We start from the raw sequence: 19,509 nt of genomic DNA on the forward strand, positions 1-19,509 counted from the left end.
TTTTTAGCAATTCTAACTTAAATGAATATTGAAAGCACAATTTGATTCCAGCCTCTTGAATACTGAATTTAACTTAGAGCAATATTCTTATTGTAAATTGCACCATTATTATTTGTAGGTTTGATTGCAAAGATCTCAAAGTTCCACCTTGATTAAAATATGGAAAGGGATGATGAAACTATAGTGCCAGATACTGATTGCTTGTCAAACTCAGATACACACAGTCATCATTAGTCACTACACTGATCAGGAATGATCTGGTCTCTTCACGTTTTAAATAATCGTATCTTACATCTTCATTGCAGAAAATTATGCCAAAGAGCAATGTGCGTATATAAAAGACCCAACAGGAGCTTTTTCCAGCTGTCATTCTGTAGTGGAGTATTTGGTGTATTATGAAGTAAGTCAGGATTTTGTATAAATTTTTGCAGATGAAAATATTTTATCAAATTAACTAGCTTAAAGCTGTTCAGAAAATAAATAATTTCAGCATCAAACTATGCAATTACGAAATTTGACTCAGCACTTCCTGTTGTGATACATCCTTGTTACCCCGATGATGCATGGAGTGATGTCCCACATGCCCCTAACACACCAATCTAAAGCCCTGCAACAGCAAAATCCTTTTGCTTATGTTTTTGAAAATGAACATTTCGATTCATCTGGCCTCATCCCCAATCAATGCTGGCTTACCTAATATCACTCTTCTGATTTCCTCTTTCCTGTTTTTATTTTGCACCAATCTCTCCTTATGTTCCTCTCTTTTGATGCTGCTGCCCAGGCCTCTCTCCTTGAGCTACTCTCCATCCCAAAGTTGCTCTCATCCCCATTTCCTAATGCTTCTCTCTCTAATCCTTTACAGATGTTGTCCTCCTTTGTGATGATGATCTTTGATGAAGAACCCAATCCTCCTTTCCTAACACCACTCTTCATCTGTCTCTCCAAATCCCATTCCACACCCCTCTCTCCCAATGACATTTCACATCCTCTTCTCCTAATGTTGCTTCCAATCTTCCTTTCCTGATGCTGTTTTCAATTTCTCCACTTCTGATGTTGAGTCAAACCTTCCGATTTCAAATCTGACAAATATACTTTGCAGCACCACATTCTTCTGTTCGGTTGGGGGTTGCAAGAGATCTGCATTTACATTATTGTCTGGACCTGCAACAGATTTTTTGGAATGGGTGTGGTGACATTGACTCTCCTTGAAGCAATGCATTATTTTGGATGCAAAGTGAAATTTCTAAGTAAATATGTTTCTATGATAGAATTTTGTATATTATCCCAAATCCAGCGCAGATTAAAATCAATACCGATTTACATTCACACTTTTCTCCTTTATGCAGATTTTGAATGAAGTATCCCTCACAGTTGCGATTACTTACTGTATAAACTTGAATAAACATTTCCCATGGTTTGGAAATCAGCTTTCACTGCCAATAATTCTGACACACCAAAGCCACCCACTTTCATGAATCATAACAATGCAATTTTATGGTAAAACATAAAGCTGGATTTGATGATTGATTGCAAGATTCAGCAGGGAAACTGGCCCTTCAGCCCACCATGTCCACACTGACCATTAATCACCCTACATACAAGGGGCGATTTACTGAGATCATTCAAACTACAAACCCACACGTCTCTGTGATGTGGGATGAAACCGGAGCACCTGCAGGAAACCCATGTGATCACTGGGAGATTCTTCAAACGCAACACAGGCAGCACCCCAGGTCAGGATCAAACCCAGATCTCTGGCGCTGTGAGCAGCAGCTCTGTCAGCTCTGTCAGCTCTGTCAGCTTTGAACCGGCCCGTTCGCGGGGTTCGGTGAGCCGCGGGACTGTTTGTGCCATCGCCCGGTGGGGAATCGCCTCAGCGCAGAGGGAGAAGAGGAGGGAAGAGACAGTAACCCTAAGATTTTTGCCTCCACCACAGTGAGGAGGTGCTTGGAGGATACACTGTGGTGGATGTTAATTTGTGTTTATTGTTGTTTTTTATTGTATGATTGTATGTATGACTGCAGGCATGAAATTTTGTTCAGACCGTAAGGTCTGAATGACAATAAAGGTATTCAATTCAATTCAATTCAGCTGTGCCACTGCACCCCTGTGTTGGAAATAACAAACTTTGAGAGATTTAGGTTTATGGAAATAAGTTTAAATGATTTTTTTTTCAATTCAGGTTAACGATTATAAAGTTATGATAATATCCACTATTGAAACATTTAAAATTATAACAAATTATGTTTGTGTCTTTAGATGTGTAAAGCTGCATCATGTAATTGTGTAAAACTCGATGACTGTGTGTGTGCGGCAATGGAAGCATATGTTCATGCTTGTTCCGCAAAGGGCATCGTTGTGATGAACTGGAGGAGATCTATTTGCGGTATGTAGTTTTTGGTTATTATTTTCATTATAGAAAGAAACGGTTCACTTACAACAGGAGAAGGCCATTCAGCTGCTAAACTATTCTGTACCATTCAATTACATAATTGCTGACTAATTCTACTCCATTTCCCCACTTTTACTCTATTTTCCATGATACGCTTAAGAAAATATGTCAGTTAGATGCAAAAGCTACACCTGTTCCAGTGTGTACAGGATTATAAGGAAAGCTGTTTCAAATGTAACATGAGTAAAAAATGTTTCATTTTTATCCCACTGAGGGGGCAAATAACCATTCCGGGCATTACATTGATCTCATCTTTTCACCTTTACAATTACACTTATCTTTTGGAACAGTTTTTGAAATTACATAATTCTCCCAATTTTGTTAGCCCTTGCTGTCTCCTCCCCTTCCTCAGCCCTCGGGCTGTCTCCTCCCATCCTTCAGCCCTCAAGCTCCTCCTCCTCCTTTTTCCTTTCTTCTCCCCGCCACCCCCCATCAGTTTTGGCCCGAAATGTTACCTATTCCCTTCGCTCCATAGATGCTGCTGCACCCGCTGAGTTTCTCCTGCATTTTTGGGTACCTTATGAAATTACATGTTCATAACAGAAGTTTATTTCCATTTTCTATTTGGGGGTCTAACATATTCATCTAATCTTCATCCCCTAAGCAACATAGCTATTGCTAACATATTAAAGCCTTGAATGCAGAATTAATGCTTCCATCAGGTCTGTACAAAGTCTTTGTTATACCCATGGAAAGTTCCTATGACGTCTTAGCAACACAGTCCATTTACTTAAAAATATTATCAACTTCAGTTAAACTCTAGCTCATAAAATGATTCCACTTAATGTAGACTATATTGAAGCATGATAAATATCACAGATTTGATCCAGCATTTAACCACATTTACAAGGCATGTCTTTTGAATATTATATTTTATATTAATCCATTAAATCAGTAACATCCACACAATTTCTCTACGAATACTTCACTTTTTGCCGTGGCTGTGGACTTATTTAAATATACACTTACTTTCATTTAGCAATGAATAATACTGATGAGTTTGATACATTTATGTGATTTCAGGGATATCTCAAGTTTTCTCTAACAATATTTTAACAGAAGACTACTTTAGTAAGGTGTTTGATCCAGCAGATTAAAGTTCATGGGATTAACAGTGACGGTTGTATGGATTCAGAACTGATTTACTGATAGCAGATAGAGGATTATGGTGGAAGGACAATATTCAACTGGGGGTCTGTGGAATTACTCAGGGATTGGAGCTGATTGATGACCTATGATGTTTGTGATAGAAATAAATGACATGGACATAAATGTAGACAGGTCAGTTAGTAAGTTTGCAGATGACTTTGAAGCAGTCATGAGCTATCAAATTATACAGTGGGATATGGATCACTTTGGGAGAACGAATGTAAGGGGAAAATATACAATTAATTAATAACCCAGCTTCCCACTGGGGAGCACGTTGGCGCAGCAGTAGAGTTGCTGCATTACAGATCCGGAGACCCGGGTTCAATCCTGACTACGGGCGCTATATGTACGGAGTTTGTATGTTCTCCTCGTGACCGCATGGGTTTTCTCCGAGATCTTCAGTTTACTCCCACACTACAAAGATGTACAGGTTTGTAGGTTAATTGGCTTTGGTATAAATGTAAATAGTCCCTAGTGTGTGTAGGATTTTGTTAATGTGTAGGGATCGCTGGTCAGCGTGGACTCGGTGGGCTGCAGGTCCTGTTTCCGCACACTGTATCTCTAAACTAAACTAAAATACTGAAAGAAAAAAATAATATAAGCACTGGACAATATATAATGTCAGTAGAATGTTAAATATCATTAATAATATTTTACATTAAATATATTTTATCAAAGAGCAAATGCAAAGGGGGTGTCATAGACATAATAGATATGGGTACTCTACATTATCAAAAAATGGCATCAAGAGAAGAGAATAATCTGATTTGGATGTGACTGCAGAGAATAAACTAATTTTGTTGTGTCTTTATTCGTAAAATATCTTAATATTAGCATTCCACAATAAGGCAAATGGCTAAAATCATATGCTAACATTGTAATTCTTTTCTTTCAAGCAATAACCTGCCCCAGCACACAAGTTTACCATTACAATATGAGAGCCTGTAATCGCACCTGTGAATTTCTGTCAAAGTTTGACTTCACCTGTCAGTTTCAAGACACTCCAGTTGATGGCTGTGGTTGCCCTGAGGGAACGTACATGGACGACAAAGCAACATGTGTACAAATATCAGAATGCCCTTGTTACGTTAATGGGATCATTGTATACAAAGGTGACATTATTCCAATAAATGGAATGGATTGGTGAGCATTTGATGTTGAGCTGCACAGTTTGAATCCAATTATTTGTTGTCTACAATATAAAAGTGATAACATGTAATTTTTTTCTCTCAGTTTCTGCCAGAATGGAGTCCCTTCCTGCCCTGATGAAAATAGCCTGCCCATTTCAGAAGGTTAATAATTTTCCAAACTTTTTTCCACTATTGAGGTGCAACATTTAAATTTATCATCAAAATAATAATTAACGTGTGTATATAAAACAACACCTTGTTTTTTTTTTAGATTGCCAAGATAAACAATTTTCAGACTGTACCAATACCAGTTTATGTAAGAGGACGTGTGAAACTCTAAACAAACCATGTGTAAGTGAATGTGTACAAATACTAGCTTGGTGCTTACGTATCTTCTTTTATAAATTGAACAATATGTTCAGTCTATTTTATTTAACATGATCATTGTAGAATGAAACATGCGACCCATTTAGAAGTCTACATTATGATATTCAGTACAAGTTATAAAACCAGCATCCGTAGTTCCTTGTTTCTATATTATAAAACAAACAGCACAAATTCTATGATATTATAGTCCAATTATATACTGGATAATTACTATGATTTTTTTTATATGTGATGATTATCTATATATGTTATTCGGTTTTCAGTTTAGTTTAGTTTATTGTCATGTGTACTGAGGTACAGTGAATAGCTTTTGTTGCGTGCTATCCAGTCAGCAGAAAGACAATATATGATCAATACAATACAATCGAGCCATTTACATTGTATAGATACATGATAAGGGAATGCTTTCAAGAGAGAGTTAAATAGAGCTCTTAAAGATAGCGGAGTCAAGGGATATGGGGAGAAGGCTGGAACGGGGCACTGATTGTGGATGATCAGCCATGATCACAATGAATGGCAGTGCTGGCTCAAAGGGTCGAATGGCCCAGGGGCTGAAATCCCTGGGGGCCAGGAGGGACACGTCCCCCCCTCCTGTTTTTAAGAGGAGGGGGACGATTCCACCCCCCCCCCCCATTTTTTGTAATCTTGATTTTAAAACCCGGTGAAATCTCCGCTTTCCGCGAGACAGTGGGGGTGGGACCATGATGATTTAGCACGATGATTGGAGGAGGGAGGTGTAGGTCAGAGGCGGAATTAGGGTGGGTGGGACTGAGGATAGAGCGCTGTGATCGGAGGAGGGAGATGTCCTGGTGGAGCAAAGATCATAGAGCGGAGCTTGAATTGCATGCCGAGGTCATAGGGTCACAAGCAAAAAACACTCTCGGCAACCCTGGACAAAGACCTGTGCCTCATCGGCAGCCAGGATCGATCCCGGGTGTCCGGCACTGCAATCGCTGCCGAACCGCCACTGGAACATCCCCGTCCCCACCCTAGTGCATCCCCCACCCACACGCCCGGGGTTGGCCAGAGAAACCGGGAGTCAGACGGGAGCGGTGTCCCCAGGCCCACAGCCAGCGCAGAGAAGCAGCGCCAAATCCAGCCCAACTCTGCCTGTCCCACCAGGCCAACCTACAGCCCTGCCTGGACTCACGGGAACGACGGCCCAGGCCCATGGCCAGCGCGAAGAAGCGGTGCTAAATCCAGCTCAACTCCGCCTGTTAACCCACCAGCGCCAGCTCCACGGCTCCAGACTGGTGTCCCGTCAGTCCAGGCAGGGCTGCAGGTCAACCCGGCAAGACAAGCAGAGCCAAGCTGGATCCAGCGCCACTCCTCCGCGCCGGCTGCAAGCCTGGGCCGACGCTCCCGTAATTACCGTCCACAGGGACCACGGCTGAAGCCGCTGAAGCCTCGTGCGTGCGTGTGTGTGTGTGTGTGTGTGTGTGTGTGTGTGTGTGTGTGTGTGTGTGTGTGTGTGTGTGTGTGTGTGTGTGTGTGTGTGTGCATCAATAAATTGTGTGTCCCCTGGCCCCCCCCCCCCCCCATGTTTTGATAGTGATTTCCGTGCCTGGAATGACCTGCTCCTGCACCTATTGTCGATTGTCCATTGAATATTTAGTGCAAGGTAAAGCCATCAAAGTCCAAACAAGGATAATCTGAGGATCATCAATGAGGTTGATGGTAGTTCAGCTCTGCTCTCTGGTTGTGCTAGGAAGATGCGGTTGCCTGATAAGAAACTGTTCCTGAATCTGGAGGTGTCCGTTTTTACACTTTTATACCTTTTGCCTGATGGGAAAGGTGAAAAGAGGGAATGGCCAGGATGTGACTCGTCTTTGATTATGCGGCTGGCTTTGCCGAGACAACATGAGGTATAAATGGAGTCAATAGAAGGGAGGTTGGTTGGTTTGTGTGATGGTCTGGGCTGCGTCCACAATTCGCTGCAATTTCTTGTGGTCTTGGATGGAGCTGATCCCAAAAGAAGCTGTGATGCATCCTGATAAAATGCTTTCGATGGTGCATCTGCAGAGAGTTGGTGAGAGTTGTGGGAGACATGCCGAACTTCCTTAGCCTTCCAAGGAAATTGAGGCATTGGTGTGCTTTCTTGGTCGTTACTTCAATATGGGTGGTCCAGGAGAAGTTGTTGGTGAAATTGACTCCTAGGAATTTTAAGTTTTCTCCTTTGGCATGTCAATGCAAACTGGGGTATGTGTAGTGTTTCACTTCCTGAAGTAGATCGCTATCTCTTGTGTCTTGCTGACATTGAGAGAAAGGTTGGTGTCTCGACACCAGGACACGAGATTTTCGATCTCCTTCCTGTACTCCATTTCATCATTATTTGATATCTGGCCCACAATGGTGGTGTCATCTACGAATTTGAAAATTGAATTAGATTTGTACTTGGCTGCACAGTCGTGGGTGTACAAGGAATAAAGAAGGTGGTTGAGAATGCATCATTGCGGAGCACCAGTGTTGAGGATTATCATAGAGGATTATTTGTCCCCTATCCTCAACTGATTGTTACATATGTTATATATTGTTCATTCTGCCAATTGATACAATGTTTTTTTTCTATATAAAGCCAAACCCATGTGTCCCAGGTTGTGTCTGCCCTGATGGTTTGGTGGAGGATTCCACTGAAGGATGCATTGAACCATCCCAATGTCCCTGTTTATTTGGAAGTGAAACCTTTGGTGGTGGAGAAACAATCACCATTGATTGCAATACATGGTGAGCAAAACAAATACTGAGAGGAATGACCCCATAAAATATAACACTAACTGCATACAATTGTAAAATGATATATCTCTATACTCTGCATTATAGCACATGCAATGGTGGAGAATGGGAATGCACTGATAATTCATGTCCAAAGACCTGCACTGTTTATGGAGATGGTCACTACATAACATTTGATGGAAAACGATACAAATTTGATGGCAACTGTGAATATATCTTTCTGGAGGTAAGATAGAAACATAGAAACATAGAAAATAGGTGTAGAAGTAGGCCATTTGGCCCTTCGAGACTGCACCGCCATTCAATATGATCATGGCTGATCATCCAACTCAGTATCCTGTACCTGCCTTCTCTCCATACCCCCTGATCCCTTTAGCCACAAGGGCCACATCTAACTCCCTCTTAAATATAGCCAATGAACTGGCCTCAACTACCTTTTGTGGCAAAGAGTTCCAGAGATTCACCACCCTCTGTGTGAAAAATGTTTTTCTCATCTCGGTCCTAAAGGATTTCCCCTTTATCCTTAAACTGTGACCCCTTGTCCTGGACTTCCCCAACATTGGGAACAATCTTCCTGCTTCTAGCCTGTCCAACCCCTTAAGAATTTTGTAAGTTTCTATAAGATCCCCCCTCAATCTTCTAAATTCTAGCGAGTACAAGCCGAGTCTATCCAGTCTTTCTTCATATGAAAGTCCTGACATCCCAGGATTCAATCTGCTGAACCTTCTCTGTACTCCCTCTATGGCAAGAATGTCTTTCCTCAGATTTGGTGACCAAAACTGTACACAATACTCCAGGTGTGGTCTCACCAATACCCTGTACAACTGCAGTAGAACTTCCCTGCTCCTTTACTCAAATCCTTTTGCAATGAATGCTAACATACCATTTGCTTTCTTCACTGCCTGCTGCACCTGCATGCCTACTTTCAATGACTAGTGTACCATGACGCCCAGGTCTCGTTGCATCTCCCCTTTTCCTAATCAGCCACCATTTAGATAATAGTCTACTTTCCTGTTTTTGCCACCAAAGTGGATAACCTCACATTTATCCACATAACAGCCATGCATTTGCCCACTCACCCAGCCTATCCAAGTCACCTTGCAGCCTCCTAGCATCCTCCTCACAGCTAACACTGCCCCCCAGCTTCATGTCATCCGCAAACTTGAAGATGTTGCATTCAATTCCCTCGTCCAAATCATTAATATATATCGTAAATAGCTGGGGTCCCAGAACTGAGCCTTGCGGTACCCCACTAGTCACTCCCTGCCATTCTGAAAAGGACCTGTTTACTCCTACTCTTTGCTTCCTGTTTGCTAGCCAGTTCTCTATCCACATCAATACTGAACCCCCAATACCGTGTGCTTTAAGTTTGTATACTAATCTCTTATGTGGGACCTTGTCGAAAGCCTTCTGAAAGTCCAGATATAAAACATCCACTGGTTCTCCCTTATCCACTCCACTAGTTACAACCTCGAAAAATTCTACAAGAATCGTCAGACATGATTTACCTTTCGTAAATCCATGCTGACTTTGTCCAATGATTTCACCACTTTCCAAATGTGCTGCTATCCCATCTTTAATAACTGACTCTAGCAGTTTCCCCACTACAGATGTTTGACTAACTGGTCTGTAATTCCCCGTTTTCTCTCTCCCTCCCTTTTTTAAAAAGTGGGGTTACATTAGCTACCCTCCAATCCTCAGGAACTACTCCAGAATCTAAAGAGTTTTGAAAAATTATCACTAATGCATCCACTATTTCGGAGCCTACTTCCTTAAGTACTCTGGGAAGCAGCATATCCAGCCCTGGGGATTTATCGGCCTTTAATCCATTCAATTTACCTAACACCACTTCCGGCTAACCTGGATTTCACTCAGTTCCTCCATCTCATTTGACCCGCGGTCCCCTGCTATTTCCGGCAGGTTATTTACGTCTTCCTTAGTGTATTTATTTCATTAGTTTGAAATACAGGTAAAGTAAAATTGAATGTTCAGTTTAGTTTAGTTTAGAGATACAGCCACCAAGTCTGCGCCAACCAATGATCACCCGTTCTATCCTACACATAAGGGACAATTTACAGAAGCCATTTAATCTACAAACCTGCACATCTTTGGAATGTGATAGGAAATTGGAGCACCGGGAAAAAACCCATGCAGTCACAGGGAGAATGTACAAATTCTATACAGAGAGCACCTGTAGTCAGAATCAAACCTAGGTCTCTGTTGCCGTAGCGCAGCAACTCTACCACTGTTCAAGTGTATTGGATTTAGTTACACTATAACGCACAGAAAATGGCTAGCTTGGGAGATAACGACACCAAACAAATCACTATTCCAGTGATTGAAATTCTTTGAATCTGATAAAGTGTGTAAACAATTCTAAAATCGGAAAATTATCCACATTGAACTGGCAGTGTAATGACAAATTATGTGTTGAACTCTCATTGCACATATTAATTCAAGATATTTTAACCTTAGGACAAATGTCGACGAGAGATTGGTACATTCCAAATACTGACACAAAGTGTTCCCTGCTGTGAAAATGGAGTGACATGTTCAAGAGAAATCAGAATCTTGATTGGGGTATGTCTTTTAATCTATTACATATAAGATGAACTGTAGGTTATGCAGTTGCAGTTTCTAATCGGAAATTATTCATCTTATAAAATAATTTATTTTCAAATTTATCCTTACAGGAGAGAGAACTAACTTTATCGAGTGCAACTGGAGTACGTGAGGTGTCCTCTGAATACAACCAGTGCACAGATAATTCATATACAATTCACACAGTTGGACTCTACTTAATCCTGTCATTTTCCAATGGGATCACTTTGGTTTGGGATAAACGGACACGACTTTCAATCACACTGGATCCAAAATGGAAGGTGAGTGGGGATTGAAAATTAAATTTTCTGCTTAATAATACAGAAAGTATAATCCAATATTGGAATTATTGGGAAGCTTGATTCATTTCATATATATATATATTTACATCAAAACTCACAAATACAGATGGGAAAAAATCTGTAAAGTGTGATAGAGCACAGAAAAATGACTGGGATGGCAAAGCTGAGGTTTGGTGGTAAATGAAGGAATCACTCTCAGAAGATCTGGAGTATAAAATCCATAAAACACCAATAACATCAATATTCTAAATTTCCATCTATTACATGATATAATTACCTATTCATAACATATTTTGCTGGGCAATATATTTCTATATATATGTGAAACAATATTGAAAAAGAAGACAAAAAGATAGATGCTTAATATTCGATGATCTACAGTATATATTGGGCAGGGATGAGTTATTCAAAAAAGAAAGGAAAGCTGTCAGAATTTAAATTGTGGAAAATAAAATTGGATTAGATGTTGATGATTAGGAATTCACTGTTTTTACAACAGATTTGCTGAGTAAGAGTTGGGACTTGTTAAAATGGGAGTGAGCATTCAGAACCTGAGGCTGAAACGGCCAGGGTGAGGCTGGGAAAACGTTGTCAATTTAAAGCTGGCTCACAACATGGCCGAATGCCAAGTGGTTGGAAGTAGCAGTGTGGGAAAGTAATACTTTGTGAAAAGATCATGACTCAAAATCTACATGGGGATATATCAACTGTATAAAATGTAAATTATTTCCTTGAAAGCGAGGACATAAGGGCAGTTTCAGAAATGTATTCTTGTACTGCCATCTATTGTCAGGCACAGATCTAAACCATATATATGAATGGACACAAAATGCTGGAGTAACTCAGCGGGACAGGCAGCATCTCTGGAGAGAGCCGAGTTATTCCAGTATTTTGTGTCCATCTTTGGTTTAAACAGCATTTCCAGTTCCATCCTACACCATATATATGAATCATGTACGCATATGAACCATAAATTATGATGTGAATGGTTTTAAACTGTGAGGAGTAAACAATCCAGCAGTAATCTGTGCAGGAAATGTACATAGCAAAGATGTGGAGGAATCAAGAGCTGCAGTAAGTTGAATAGAGGATGGAAGCTTTCATTAAAGTTTAATAAACCAGGCTCAAATCTTGTTCTGAAGATAAACACAAAAAGCTGGAGTAACTCAGCAGGTCAGACAGTATCTCTGGAAAAAAGGAATAGGCGACTTTTTCAGGTTGAGACCCTCCTTCAGACATTAATATGAAGCAGGGTTAATTCCGAACGTCCCCTATTCCTTTTCTCCAGAGATACTGAGATACTCCACCTTTTTGTGTCTATCTTCGGTTTACACCAGCATCTGCAGTTCCTTCCAACTCAAATCATGTTCTATTTTAAATCTATATATTTTCCCTTTTATGTCTATAATAAAAGCCTTTTCTTAAACCTCGAATTTAAAAAATCTGTACAAAAGCTTACTCATTATATTTACAAAAAAGGCCACCCCATCTATAAGGTAATGCATCCATCCAGAACCATGCTGAGGACTTCTCGTTCAAGGATTTGGTGGTTTCTAGAAAATAACCAGAGATTTTACCACATCACTCTATGGATAATTTTATTCTATGTAATCGTGTCATGGTTCATGTCATAAAAAATGTTTAAAAACTTGTATTTATTTACGACTGCTCACAACTTCAGGAAAATCTCTTGAAGCTGCACAGAATGTTTTACATAAATATAGAGACAAAAAAAACATGACAAAAAAGCAATTGAATATTAAATATAGATTGATAAATTCACATTTGTAGTGCCCAACTTTAACAGATTATAAAGTGCTTTATTGACCAATTTTCGCCGCTGGGTTAGATTTTTATTTTATTTCGAAGAATAGTATTAACCAGTAATTGTAATTTTTGAATAGTAACCATCAATTTGTTTCTCCTGTGTGCTGAAGAATAAAGTTTGTGGACTTTGTGGAAATTACAATGATGATCTTGAAGATGACTTAACATCAAAGGGGAACACCTTGCTGACCAGCAGTGTGGAATTTGGGAACACCTGGAGATCCACGCAGCTTTGCTCTGATACAGTAAATGAGATATATCCATGTGATAACAACCCATATTGTTTGTCATGGGCGCAGAAGAGGTGCAACTTAATTCATAGCGCAATCTTTCAAGCGTGCCATAAAAAGGTAAAAGACAATGCATTTGAGATATAACACATTTGATATATAATATGAAATGAGCTGCATTTCCATCATTCTTTTTCTGACTGTTACTTTATCAGGTTGATCCAATTCCATTTTATGATGCTTGTATTCAAGAAGCTTGTGCCTGTGATATGGAGGGAAAGTATCTTGGTTTCTGTACTGCAGTAGCTGTGTATGCAGAAGCTTGTAATAAAGCTGAAGTTTGTATTCGCTGGAGAACCCCTGAACTTTGTCGTAAGTGTAACCTTATGCATATTGAACAGACACAGTGGGTTGAGGGATGACTCTACGACAGTGAGATCATCACCTCTTCTTGAACATGGTTCCAAAGAAACGCAGGCAATTGTTTGTGCATTAAGTGATCAGTTACCTCCAGCCTCCATATGATCAGCATTTCCATCACTCATTTTTTTCTTAAATACAATTACTATTCTATTCATCAAGGGCACGGCAGCACATTTTAAAAGTTCAGAACACCAATTGTTCACAATGCAACTGCTCCTGGCTCCTGCACATGTAACATGCTGACCAACAAATTACATCACTATTTAAATCTGATACTAATTTCTGTTATCTTGAGCACAATTTATAATGACAGCAAACAAATAAACAATATTTTCTTTTTCATATTCCCATCTTTTTTTTGCAGCTAATAATAGCGTGATCTTCACAGCTCACAGTGACTAGAGCCCAATTCTAAATTCCAGTGCTGTCTGTTTTCATGTTCTCCCTGTGACCACTGGGTTTCTTCTTGGTGCTCTGATTTCCATCCACATCCCAAAATGTGCTGCATGTTGGATTAATTGCCCTTTGTAAATTGTCCCACCTATTTTGACAAACTGTGGAATCCTGAGGAAGTTGATGGAAATGTGGAGAGAATAAAAAAATTGGAACAGGTGCTGAAATCACGCATAGAACACAATGTGCTTGTGTAACTCAGCAGGTCGGGCAGTATCTCTGGAGAACATGAATGTCCATGTCCACCAGAGATGTTGCCTGACCCGTTGAACAACTCTGACATTCACGTTCTATATTAAAAAAAAGGGATGTGTGTAAAGGGTAATGGATGGCTAGTGTGGACACAGTTGTCCAAAGAGCCTGTTTCTGTACTGTGTGACTCGAGGATGATAAGATCCCCTATCCTCTTCTTGAACAGGATGGGGAAGATACTTAGAGGCAATTGTTTGTGCATTAAATCGCAACATTTAAGAAACATTTGGACAGGTACATGGATAAGACAGGTTTGGACGGATAAGGGCCAAACATAGGTAGGTGGGACAAGTGTAGATGGGACATGTTGACACCCGGTGTGGCAGGTTGGGCCAAAGAGCCTGTTTCCACACTGTAGAACTCTACGACCTTGTGAATGATCTGTGACCTGCGGCCCCAAAATAATCAAAATCGTCACCGCTCTTTCTTACAAGTGATTACAGCCGTGTCAGTGAAAGGCAGATCAGCACTGCAGCACTTTTTAAATGTTCATTTCATCAAGTAAACCACACTCAGAACTTTTCACAGAACAATATCCCATTATTGGGTTCATTTGTAGATTTTTATTTGCAATTTGTAATAGGGGCCATCATCCAGCTTCCATCCTCTTTGTGTTCTCTGCCATTGGGAGTAAATGCATGTATCATCTTAACTCCTAATGTTGCTGTTGATCAACTTTATGTAACGGAGGAGGGCAGAGAAGAATGATTGTATCTCCTTTGCCTACCTCAGTAATATTTATTAACTGCAATAAAAACTTTTGGGGAGGAACAAGATGAGTGTTAGTGAATGTTGGGATTGAAACTCTGCCAAGACAGACTTCATCCAACAGTCCAGATTAAAGATCATCTTGCTTAAGTGTATTAAAAGAGCAATTAAAAATACCATTTTAAAATACTATTTCACATTACAGCTGTGTACTGTGACTATTATAATGCTCCCAATGAATGCAGCTGGCACTATCAGCCGTGTGGAACCATAACAACAAGAACATGTACCGGCCATTTCATCGGAAAGAAGTATTCGGCAATTCTTGAAGGTGCCGTATAGATTGTTTTCAAATTTCATGACTTATTCCAAAATGTTTTAAATTACTGTATCCAATATAATATTAATTAATTTTCTTTATATTATTTGTACCTTTTGATAAAGATTTGTTAAGAATCCCAGTTTCTAACAATCAGTAATGCATAAGTAATATAGTTAGTGATTGATAGAGTAGATGAGTGGAGCCAGTGGATGTAATACATTTGGATTTCAATAAGGCTTTTGACAAAGTCCAATAGTCAATGGTTATTAGTGCTTTATTTGTCATATATGCAACAGCACAGTGAAATTCATTTTGCATATATCACACATGCGGGCGCCGCTGTTTGTGGCACCATTATTCAAAGTCCAAAGCTCGGTCGGCCTGTGTGCCCGATGTGCTCCAGCAGTTTCCGTGATGTCTCTCTCCTCTCCTCACCCGGCCATCTTTGTATCGTGGGTGCGCCTCCTGCAGCCTACCTGAAGGCACTGGAGGCATTACCCTAGTTCACCCTCCTACCAGTCCTTGCTCCACGGGATGGCCTCTGGAACTCCCTCCCGGTTATCCTGTCTGCCAAGCATTTGGGCGGGTTCCCAATCCCGTTGACAGCCGAGCCTTTGGTTGAGGTCCCGCCGACCATGAGGTCCTGCTGACCATGAGCCTTTGGGCAGACACTGACGAGTCTTCGGTCCGGTTCCTGGACCCACCGGAGTCCTCAGCGGGTGAGTCCTCCTCCGAGGTCAGTCCGCAGAGGGCGAGTCGAGCCTGCTTGCCAGGAGCATCCCAGCCTGTTGCTTGCTGGGAGCAGTCAATAACATAAGAGCACAGGAATCAAAGATAATATACAAATATGGATTGAAACCAATTATCAAACAGAATACAATGAGGGGGAATAGAAGACAAATTGTATAAATGAAATATTGTATATCATGAAAGAATTTTATCACAGGGGTATAGGAGTCTTGTTTTAATTATATGGGCCCTTGATGAATCTATGTCTGGAGTGATTATGTACAGTATTTAAGATAGGATGTACTTGCTGTGGGGTGGTGGGCTGCTCTAGAATGATAGGAGATGGCAAGTTTGGTGTGTGAGGACTGGGACAGTCAGCAGTGTAGAAGAATGGCAAATTTTATCGAAACGTACAAGATTATTTCATAGCTCAACAGGCTGGATGCAAGGAAGATATATTATCTGACTGAGAAGTCTAGAACCAGAGGGCACAGTTTGAAAATAGTGACAGGCAATTTAGGACTGAGATGGACAAATAATTCTTCATTCAGAGGGCACTGAACCATTGGAGTTCTCTATCAAATGGTTAGATAATGCTATTTATTCATAGATTGTAAGATTTCTGGACATTACAGAAATCAAACGATAAGATGATAGAGTTGGAAAATTACTCCAAGGTGGAAGATCATTCACAATCTTCATAAAAGAGCCGGTTCAAAGAATCAGGTGGACTGGTATTCCTACTTACATGCACAAGATTGCAGACAAGATGCAAAATCAACAAATATATCAATACTCTCTTGGTATTCCCTAATTTAGGCTCAGTTGTGGCAAAATCTAAGTGTTTCACTTTATTTAACTGGATTCAATGAATTGGATTTAAATTTTGTTTAATCACTGTTTTCATTGAGTTTTGTCACTGGTGGATGTGATTCTGTTGTTACTTAAAATATCCAGCATTCACAGAGTTCCTGTTTATCTTTATAGTGACTTTTACTTCTCAATGTTCAAGGTTGCTATGCCAAATGCCCAGAGAGTGCTCCTTATTTGGATGAAAATACAATGAAGTGCGTTGCATTACCTCAGTGTACATGCTATTATGAGGGAAGGATATTGCAACCCGGTGAAACAACAAGAAATGGTTGTGAAGAATGGTAAATTATCCAAAAGAGAGCATTTTATTTAATTCATCTTGATTCTTATGTTGAAAGCAATAATCTTGTCTAGAAGGTACATAAAATTGCTGGAGGAACTCAGCGGGTGCAGCAGCATCTATGGAGCGAAGGAAATAGGCGACGTTTCGGGCCGAAACCCTTCTTCAGACTGATAGGGGGTGGGGAAAGAAAGAAGGACAAAGGGAGGAGGAGGAGGAGCCCGAGGGCGGGCGGATGGGAGGAGACAGCTAGAGGGTGAAGGAAGGGGAGGGGGGGAGGGGGGACAGCACGGGCTAGCCAAATTGGGAGAATTCAATGTTGATGCCAAGGGGACGCAAGGACCCCAGACGGAATATGAGGTGCTGTTCCTCCAATTTCCGCTGTTGCTCACTCTGGCAATGGAGGAGACCCAGGACAGAGAGGTCGGATTGGGAATGGGAGGGGGAGTTGAAGTGCTGAGCCACCGGGAGGTCAGGTAGGTTATTGCGGACTGAGCGGAGGTGTTCGGCGAAACGGTCGCCCAACCTACGCTTGGTCTCACCGATGTAAATCAGCTGACATCTAGAGCAGCGGATGCAGTAGATGAGGTTGGAGGAGATACAGGTGAACCTTTGTCGCACCTGGAACGACTGCTTGGGACCTTGAATGGAGTCGAGGGGGGAGGTGAAGGGACAGGTGTTGCATTTCTTGCGGTTGCAATGGAAAGTGCCCGGGGAGGGGGTGGTGCGGGAGGGAAGTGAAGAATTGACGAGGGAGTTGCGGAAGGAGCGGTCTTTGCGGAAGGCAGACATGGGGGGAGATGGGAAGATGTGGCGAGTGGTGGGGTCACGTTGGAGGTGGCGGAAATGGCGGAGGATTATGTGTTGTATTTGCCGGCTGGATACCTTCGATATTCCAGCATCTGCAGTTTCCTTTTGAACACAACAATCTTGTCTAGAAGGTGGGTCTGGAATCTTTTACACATTAAACTGTTCAGTTTAATGGTGTAGTGGATTTCACTTAGTGTTTCATCGCCCTTTAAAGAAGAAAAGGTTTTTCTTTTAAACAGCAAACACACCAGATAAATATAAAAAATATATTTATCTTTGACAATGACCAAATATCTTTGACAATGACAATATAAAAAAAATATTTATCTTTGACAATGACCAAATTTTGATGGAAATTTTATATTCTTGAATAAAAAATGTTTCTCGATTCATATTAAAGCACTAGATTATAAAATAGATATTTTGACAATTAAAAAAATACAGCCTGTACTAATTCCCAACTTCAAGATTCTCATTCGTTTTCAAACTCCTTCATATATTCAGTTCAGTTTCAGTTCAGTTCAGTTTAGTTTATTGTCATGTGTGCCAATGTACAATGAAAAGTTTTTGTTGCATACAACCAGTCAGTAGAAAGACAATATACAATTAAAATCGATCCATTTACAGTGTACAGACAAATGATAAGTGAATAACATTTAGTGCAAGGGAAAGCCAGCAAAGTCCGATCAAGGATAGTTCGAGGGTCATCAAAGCGGTAGATAGCAGTTCAGCACTGCTCTCTGGTTGTGGTAGGATGATTCAGTTGCCTGATAACAGCTGGGAAGAAATTGTCCCCAAATCTGGTAGTGTGCGTTTTCACTCTTCTATACCTGATGGGAGAGGGGAAAAGAGGGAGTGGCCAGGGTGCGACTCGTCCTTTATTATGCATTATGATTTATTAAGATTAAGCATTCTCATTTCCTTCAACTGCGTCTGTGATTTTGTTCTGCAATATCTACTTGTGGTAATTTTGATTCCTATAAGTAAAACCCCTCATAATTCTCCTTTGTTATGCGCTAACCTGCACTTTAAAAGCTTTGATAATGATTTCAGAGTTTGAACTGACCTTTTATTTTCTCTGCTGACTTAATGTCCATTGGTTGCTCATAACTTTTAGAAAATATAACAGAGCAGTAGAGCAAATGTACAGGCCCTTTGGCCCATAATGTCTGTCAAACATGATGCCAGGTTAATCTTTTCTGCCTGTATATGATCTAGAACCCTCCATTCCCTGCATATCTATGTGCCGATCTAAAAACCTCTTAAACACCACTATTATATCTATTATATCTGTTGTATCTGTGATGCATCACTATTGTATCTGTTTCCACCACCACCCCTAGCAGCACCTTACAGGCACCACAACTATTTCCTCTCTGGAAAAAAAAGTTCCAACTATCTACCCTATATATGCCTCTCAAAAGTGTACATACTTCTATCAGGTCTACCCTCAACCTCCGATGTCCGAGAAGAATCAAAGGATCCAAGTTTTTCCAAACTTTTGTTATAGATAATACCTTCTAATCCAGGCAGCATTCTGATGAGCCTCTTCTGCACCTTTTCCAAAGCCTCCACATCATTCTTGTAAAGGGTTGACCAGAACTACAAGAGTCAAGAGAGACTAGAAATAGAGATACAGCCTGGATACAGGCCATTTTGGTCAGCAGAGTCCACAACAAACTCAATCACCCACTTACACTAGTTCAATGTTATTTCAGTTTCGCGTCCTACACACTAGCGGCAATTTACAGAAGCCAATTAACCGACAAAACTGCAGCCTAACCTAAGTTTTGAAAATCTGCAACATAACTTCCTGACTCTTATACTCGTTGTCCTAACAAATGTAGC

The 19,509-nt window shown here is 40.6% G+C and overlaps 1 protein-coding gene across 50 annotated transcripts in view; it reads left to right on the forward strand.

Annotated features, from left to right (window-relative positions):
* Positions 1–19,509, forward strand: part of LOC116985141 (mucin-2-like) — a 1,051,610-nt gene that overhangs the window by 17,578 nt on the left and 1,014,523 nt on the right. For all 50 annotated transcript variants that reach the window (XM_033039637.1, XM_033039614.1, XM_033039620.1 and 47 more), the window contains exons 16-28: positions 306–400; positions 2,260–2,386; positions 4,498–4,744; positions 4,835–4,893; positions 5,003–5,082; positions 7,694–7,842; positions 7,939–8,077; positions 10,327–10,431; positions 10,545–10,733; positions 12,692–12,931; positions 13,027–13,183; positions 14,853–14,978; positions 16,711–16,852. In XM_033039637.1, the coding sequence (XP_032895528.1) occupies positions 306–400; positions 2,260–2,386; positions 4,498–4,744; positions 4,835–4,893; positions 5,003–5,082; positions 7,694–7,842; positions 7,939–8,077; positions 10,327–10,431; positions 10,545–10,733; positions 12,692–12,931; positions 13,027–13,183; positions 14,853–14,978; positions 16,711–16,852 (1,855 nt within the window). The remainder of the gene's footprint in view (positions 1–305; positions 401–2,259; positions 2,387–4,497; positions 4,745–4,834; positions 4,894–5,002; positions 5,083–7,693; positions 7,843–7,938; positions 8,078–10,326; positions 10,432–10,544; positions 10,734–12,691; positions 12,932–13,026; positions 13,184–14,852; positions 14,979–16,710; positions 16,853–19,509) is intronic.

Source organism: Amblyraja radiata, chromosome 21 (genome assembly GCF_010909765.2).
Source record: "Amblyraja radiata isolate CabotCenter1 chromosome 21, sAmbRad1.1.pri, whole genome shotgun sequence".
Lineage (NCBI taxonomy): Eukaryota > Metazoa > Chordata > Chondrichthyes > Rajiformes > Rajidae > Amblyraja > Amblyraja radiata.